The sequence below is a fragment of the Hippocampus comes genome, unplaced genomic scaffold (assembly GCF_001891065.2).
Source record: "Hippocampus comes isolate QL1 unplaced genomic scaffold, H_comes_QL1_v1.1 scaffold107, whole genome shotgun sequence".
In the NCBI taxonomy this organism is placed as follows: domain Eukaryota; kingdom Metazoa; phylum Chordata; class Actinopteri; order Syngnathiformes; family Syngnathidae; genus Hippocampus; species Hippocampus comes.
The window spans coordinates 991400-998899 of NW_017804846.1; the positions used below are offsets into that span (position 1 = coordinate 991400).

The 7500-nt window shown below is 42.1% G+C and overlaps 1 protein-coding gene across 5 annotated transcripts in view; it reads left to right on the plus strand.

The window, feature by feature from the left end:
- Nucleotides 1-7500, plus strand: part of daam2 (dishevelled associated activator of morphogenesis 2) — a 94989-nt gene that overhangs the window by 80787 nt on the left and 6702 nt on the right. For all 5 annotated transcript variants that reach the window (XM_019876464.1, XM_019876488.1, XM_019876482.1 and 2 more), the window contains 8 exons: nucleotides 979-1085; nucleotides 2539-2623; nucleotides 3066-3172; nucleotides 3712-3800; nucleotides 5131-5299; nucleotides 5836-5943; nucleotides 6103-6163; nucleotides 7211-7342. In XM_019876464.1, the coding sequence (XP_019732023.1) occupies nucleotides 979-1085; nucleotides 2539-2623; nucleotides 3066-3172; nucleotides 3712-3800; nucleotides 5131-5299; nucleotides 5836-5943; nucleotides 6103-6163; nucleotides 7211-7342 (858 nt within the window). The remainder of the gene's footprint in view (nucleotides 1-978; nucleotides 1086-2538; nucleotides 2624-3065; nucleotides 3173-3711; nucleotides 3801-5130; nucleotides 5300-5835; nucleotides 5944-6102; nucleotides 6164-7210; nucleotides 7343-7500) is intronic.

Here is a 7500-nt window from a genome sequence, read left to right on the forward strand (position 1 = left end):
TATATATATTTGTGTGTGTGTGTGTGTGTGTGTGCGTGTTTGTGCGTGTGCGTGTGTGTGTGTGTGTGTGTGTGTGTGTGTGTTATTTATTTATTTATTTTTCCCGGAATTTTCAGAAAAGTCCACTTTCATCTCTGAGTATATTATTCCAAGTGATTCAAAAATGGTGCACACAGTGTTGTGATTAATTTGAGTTGTTCCACGCCCCCCCCCACAAAAAATGAAGACATAATTTTTTTCTTAGTTAACAGCTCTGAGCATTTTTAGTCCAAGAGAAGAGGACTCTGGCAACCCCAGTGAAAGTAAAAGTAGTCATCCTTCCATGCCAACCCGCACTCGCTGCCAGCCACCGAAGGTCAATGCAAGCATTTTCTTGACAAGCTGCATCTGATTTATACACTTCACACCCAACAACCTCAAAAAGGACTCTTTCAAGCAAACAGGAAACCAACTTGCATCCTAAATAGATTGTATTCAACATTCACCCACAACCAGTTTTCTCAGACATACAATTTATTCTTCCTAACTCATTTGGATTTTGAATACATCTATGGGAGGCTGACAAGACAAATTCTTGACTTTGTGTTTCTTACTTGTCAATGACCTTTTACGGCCCATGCAGTGTTTTCAGTGGCGGCTCATCTCAAAAAGCAGCTAATTTGACATCTTTTGGGTTTGTAAATCAAATGCGTTCATCAGGTCATTCAAAGCTTTTTCATTGCAGGTTCTCAGCAATTGAGGACGACATGATGTGCAGTTAATGGCGGCAAATTGAATTTTATGTATTTAGCTTGTGTTTTTAATCTGCTCCAACTGAACACATCCTGTTAATATTTAAAACAGGTCACATCCTCTCTGAGAGCATCAAAGGGGTTACAGATGTTGAGAATAAGATCTCTTGTTATGCAGAAGTTGTCTTTGAGTCATGTTGTGACTGACATCCATTAATCTCTTTCTTTGCTTCTTTTGTTTGTGCAGAAGGAGACCGGTTCTATGGATGACATCTACGTCAGCACGCGGAAAGTTAAGGAGCTGTCAGTCATTGATGGCCGACGCGCGCAAAACTGTGTCATCCTCCTTTCAAAGTAGGTGTTCGTTATTGTGACTTCACACCGTCAACAAACGTGGAGCTTATTGGCATTTCCATGACAGAGAAGCATTTGGGTCAAAGGTCAGAGCGGCATGTGCTTTTGTCAGTTTTAAATGGACAATAGGAAACATCCGTCAGTTTTTGTAATTCATTTTTTTTTTTTGACGAGCAGATGTGTCATGTGGCAGGCAGACCATATCGATGATAATGGGAGAGTAGTCAAATTACAGCTAAATAGTTTGTGATTGTGTGTGTGTGTGTGTGTGTGTGCGTGTGTGTGTGTGTGTGTGTGTGTGTACCGGTAAATGATTCACATGTACACAGCACACACCTCCTAAATGGCCTGAAGTCACATTCTATCTGAATGGGGATCAATTGTCATCATTCAAGGTCCGTTCAGCAAAATATTTTCCATTTGTCTTCTCACCACACTTCCCCAAACCCCTTTGGAGACTTTGATCACTGACCCCTCTCGCTTTCCAGATCAATAAACATAGGCTTCCTGGAGTCTGTCTTTGTCGAAGGAATCTGCAGTTGGTTCCCTTGGCTAAATAGTGTGTCCATATTGCATGAGCCAGGGGATCCATACTCGACCCAAAATAAGGTCAACGGTCAGTCAATAAGGCTTTAGTGTGCAGATTGAAAATGCTGCTATTGATCACGCACCAGGACTTTTCACACTGTTCAAGGGCACTGAGGACAACTGGCAGTGAACTGACACCAGACCAGACATGTACATTCAGTGCTAGTCAAATGATTCATAATTGTATTGATGAGATGATCACAAGAACTCAAGGGTAACGTGTATGCTCCATGTTGCAAGCAGGAAATCAGTCACTGAGAGGCAAATGCTTGCTGAAAAGACCATGAAACACCTTGCTGTAACAAAGACAACACTGTCAATAATGGAAGAGATGAAATTTCAATAAACAGTCATCGGTGGTGCGCAGACAAGAACATGCTGAAATGTTTGCAATATGTCATCATTTTATACTCACCAGATTCTTTATTATCTATACTCACCTGATCTACAGTCAACATTTTCTTTCCTCTAATATATTCCATGTGGCTCCACTATCAGCCGTAATTGTTCAACTACTTGAGCCCTTCGGCACTGTGATGTCATTTTCCGTCGAGGGCAAGTAACAAAATGCCCTCAGCCTCCAAGATAAATAAAAACAGCTGGATTTTGTTGCTTGATTCATATTCCACAAACGCACTATTAATCAGAATGCCGTGCTTTGACTCGTGGGAGTGCATGGAGCATATTGTACATCAACTGTTTCACTTAACTTCCCCTTTAAAGGTTTTGACTTTGTACAGATAATCAGTTTTAATTGAGGGACAACATTTATGAACCCTTTAATAATACAACCGGGTACCTTATGAAATAGTAAACGTGTGATTAACCACGCATTTTTTTTCTCTCTCTCGTTTTTTTTTTACAGATTAAAAATGAGCAATGAGGAGATCAAGAGGGCCATCCTCGAGATGGATGAGCGAGAAGAGTTGGCCAAAGACATGCTGGAGCAGGTGAGCCTTGGTCGCATACATGAATTATGTACTTCAGACTCATGATGGATACCCATGTGACAAGACAAGAGGGTTCATATGTACTGTAAAAGATTTAAGAGAAGAAAAAAAAAAGGAAGGTGACTTTTGTCTGTGGATTACTGATACTGCTTAGTTGAAGTGTGCCGCTGTTTTGCTATTTCCTTTTTCCCAAGAACAGCAAAGTGCAAAACTCATAAACCAGGATTGTTTTTGGCACAGATATCAAATGCATGAATAAGTCGGCACAAAACCACGGCTACAGATAAGAAAAATAAAAGTTTAAGGAGGTAGATAAGAGATGGCATCGGTTCCTTCATTGAATATGTATCAGCAGCTATTTTGAAAATTATGCAGGCCCCGAATAATGCATTCAGTCTCTGTTGCATGCATGTGTGTGTGTGTGTGTGTGTGTGCTTTTAAGTTACTGAAGTTTATCCCAGAGAAGAGTGACATTGATCTCCTGGAGGAGCACAAACATGAGCTGGAGCGCATGGCCCGAGCGGATCGCTTCCTGTTTGAAATGAGCAGGTACGCAGCCACCTTTTGTGCAATGCTTTCCATCCGGCAAAGACTTGAAAGTTAGATGCTTTTTCCTGTGTTCGGTAAAAAGAATAATGCTGCTGCTCATGAAGAACAGGCAGTGGCAAAACATAGCAAGCCTCGAGTTTGCTTTGTGGATAATAATAGATTGTAATTCCATTCTTAATTCTGTTTAACTGTCACTTCTTTTCACATGCTCTTCATCCATTTCCTCACCATCACACACATGCATAAATGGATCCCATGGCAAGACAAGCATCAAGAGGAATGTTAGTCAGGCGGTGACACAATCAGTGGTCCCTTTGCAGTTGTAGAACAGTCGACACTGTGTTCCATAAGTTGATGAAAGCATTTTATTTCCTTTTGTGCACCGTAATCCTGCCTACCGTATTTCCGTTTAACCACAGCTCTCTCATTATGTTGAATATATTTCGGAGTCCACCGTTTAATATTGCCAGATCACTTCGTCGCCTTTTAAAACAGATTTATCAAATTAATTGGTGGTGGTTTTCTTTTCCTATCATTAGAATTGACCACTACCAGCAGAGACTGCAAGCTCTGTTCTTTAAGAAGAAGTTTGCTGAGCGCCTTGTTGAAACCAAGCCAAAGGTGGAAGGTGAGCATTCATTTGATATTTAACGCTATACACGATACAAGCTTTTGTTTTTAAACTGGGCTTTGACTACTAGAATGCTGCGTTGCATTTATTCCAAAACCTCCAAATCCATGCAGCTGTAATGTTCCAAAAGGCATCTTTCACTTGGGTTGCTTTGCAGCACAAATGGAGCAGAAGATTCCACTTAGTAGAGCATGTTTTTTAGTCCAAGCTAATAATGTAATACTGTAAGATTGTCGCTCGCAATAACTGTGTCGTCAGTAGTGGTGAACATTCTCGAGACCCACCCGTGAGTCCAGGGGAATGTGTGTGCAAGTGCGCGCGTGGGTCACTGAGTGCAGCCTTTGTAAGCGGACTTGCAGGTTACCACGAAGGATGTTTTGGAAAACTGGCCGTTGTCGACAGGGAAAAGCCTTTGCTCGTAAACATGGAGCTCAGCTCAAAGACCTGAAGGCGAAAAAAAAAAGATTTCCACAGTCATGTGCGCTCACATGCTTGTTGGTTTTTTTAGACCCTAGTTTAATTGTGTATGCTGCGGCATTTGTTGTCGAATGAGATCAAATAGAATGAATCTTGTGACGTTTCTGGCCATCAGGCTTGGAAAGAAAACAGAAGCCTAATCCTGAAAGGATTGAGTTGGAATCCAGGCCTCTTGAAATCTTTGATGTTGCATCCAAATGTTCCCAAACCGCACATGCTAAGTTTTCAATCGTGTTGCGTTGTGTTAGCCCAGATGAGACCATTTTCTGGACCACCCAGCATGTTTAATCTAAGAATATTCTGTCAACGGAGCAAAGTTCAGCCAGGTTGTTGTGCATCAGACCAAACATTGTGAGCAGAGCCCAAAGAACAATTCTCATGCTCTTCGGTGGCACAGTGAACTGCAACAATAAGAATATGGATTGTAATGGCTTTAGCATTCACACTGCGGTTTCCTCTGCGGAGAGAGGGAAGCACCTGCCCCTTTGCCAACAAGGTTTGTTTTCTCAGGGAACAAAGCTTACAGTTCAGGGTTTAGAACTTTCCCTTTTCTCCTTGCTGCTCTTCATAACAGTGGATCTCGTGACTTCATGGGCTTCCCCATTGAGCTGCCCACTTTTTACAAGCCTTGTTGATCAATCGTTGTGACGGACATAGAAAATATGGAAATCATACAGTTCAGACCTGAGTTAGTCTAATGGGATGTGTGCTTATGGTACACATTACACTGAGTAGACCTAACAAAGTAGGAATTTCAAAAGTTAAAAGTGACACGCTTAGCAAATGTTTACTCAATCACCAGCGGTAGGAGTCTCGCCATTCACTTCTCTCAATCGATTTTCTCGCCTAGCCATTCTGAATGCTTCCAAGGAGGTGGTGCGGAGCAAGAGGCTCACTCAGATCCTGGAGGTTGTGCTCGCCTTCGGCAACTTCATGAATAAGGGCCAGCGAGGAAATGCCTTTGGGTTCAAGGTCTCCAGCCTCAATAAGATTGCCGACACCAAGTCCAGCATAGATAGGTGAGTTGTTTGAATTAACTGGCTGAACAGCTGGACATTGTTTAGACTTTGGCGCTGACAAATCACAGTGTGCCTGTGTAAAACGTGTCCAATGTGCATTGAGGGGGGAAAAAAAAAAGAGAGAGAAACCCTGAGAAGAGGCCGCCTGATGGGAGAATCCCCCTTCCAGGATGACCAGGCTGCAATGGATGCCGAGTGGCCATCTTTGACACAATATTGTACCATATAATGTTAGTTTGAATGATATAAAAGTTTATTTAACATCTTTGAGATTAATTAACCACAACCGACATTGTGGCTCACTCATCCGCACTCATAACCTCAGAATTTGTGAATATTACCAGTTGAATGGTAAAAAAAATCCCAACAGAACATTTCAACAACTAGTAAAAAGTAGCCCCATAGAAGCGAAAGTTATTATATCTCGCAAACGTAGATGTTTTCTCCCATATTTCTCCCATTTTGGTCGTAGCTTGCAAGTTTTGCTTGTGTTTCTCTGTAAAACATGTGTCCCCCCCGCTGCACAATCCCACCAGGAACATCACCATGTTGCACTACCTGATCATGATCTTTGAAAAGAACTACCCTGACACGCTGCACATCCATCTGGACCTCAGCAGCATACCAGAGGCTGCAAAAGTCAAGTGAGTGCAATCATACAGCAGCATGTTGGTGAAAAGACACTTTTACCAAATCGCCAAAGGTTGTAGAAACGGGAACAAAACGGTGTCGCCTTAAATTTGCAAGACTGTTCAGTTTGTTCTTTTGTGTGTCTGTTTATTTATTTGTTTTTTGCTTCCCAGTTTGGCAGAGTTGGAAAAAGAGGTGCACAGTATAAAAAGTGGACTGAAGGCGCTTGAAGCGGTGAGTTTGTTGTGTTTCCTCCCACTGGTTTTTATCATGCCTGTAATTAGGTTTTTGGGCAGGGCACAAATTAACAGTAATTTCTAATGCTGTAATCGCCCCAAAATACACCAAATGTCTGGTTTATTTGCAGAGAAAAGGCATGTGCACTTTATACACTTAACATATTAACAAAGTGCATCAAGCATATGCACCGTAATTGCCGTACTACAAAACACACCTGATTAAAAGCCACACCAGCTACATTTAGCCATGAAAGCAAATTTGTACACACATTTGCCGTTTTGTATTAATAGCCTCAGGTCTTCATGTCAAACATGCGAAATGGACAAAGAAAGAGGTCACATCGATGGATTAAAAAAAAACAAAAAAAAACGGATTTTCCTTAAAACACCGGCGACTTTTTTTTTTCCCCCCCAACAATGCCAAACGCAGCTAGTTACACAGAAGCCTCCCAGAACCTTTCTCAGTCACTCTTGTTGTCCCACGAGACAAAAACAGTTGGAAACCAGTTTATATGCTGGGGAGACACAAGAGATTCAGACTTATATTGGGATGTCGCTAAATGGCCGGACTTGCTGTCCTTTTGTCCCAAACAAAGAGAGAGACTGGGGTCATCTTGCAGTGATGGCTGTATTTATGGCACTCGTTCCCTAAGCTCACTCAACTTAAGTCAAGATTCCTCTTTTTGCTCTCAATTGCTTCTTAAATAGCCAGGCATACAAACGTTTCGTATTTCTATCTTCAAGCAACCTGCCCCCACCCTCACAAGTGCGCATTCCAACACCAAATGCCTGATGAATATTTAGCATGAGGGCGCACCTGGCCACTTTCATTGGTCCACTATGTTCAGTAACTTCATTGGTCAGATGTGATGAGACTCTATTGGCAGACTTAAGATCATCAGTAAAAAAGCATGAATAAACCGTGTCACATTAAAAGCTACAAGATTCAAAGAATGGAGAAAGAAGTTGTCGCTTATAGTCGAGTAAATACGATAACCCCGTGTTTAAGAAGTGTTTTGTTTCCTGCCTGTTTTTGCACCAGGAGCTGCAGTACCAGCAGAGCAGGACAAGGGAACGTGGAGATAAGTTTGTGCCTGTGATTGGTGACTTCATCACAGTGGCTGGCTTCAGCTTCTCTGAACTGGAGGACCAGTTGAGCGAGGCCAAGGACAAGGTAACTGCTAACCTAGCTAGCCACACAGTGAACGTGTTTGAGATTCCATGTGGGTGGCTTAAAAGGGAATCTTTAGCCAGTTGTGTTCTTGACCAACCCTTCACGTTAGCTAGGGGGAAAAAGGGATGATGAAAGACTCCACTCTCAAGAGAAACACT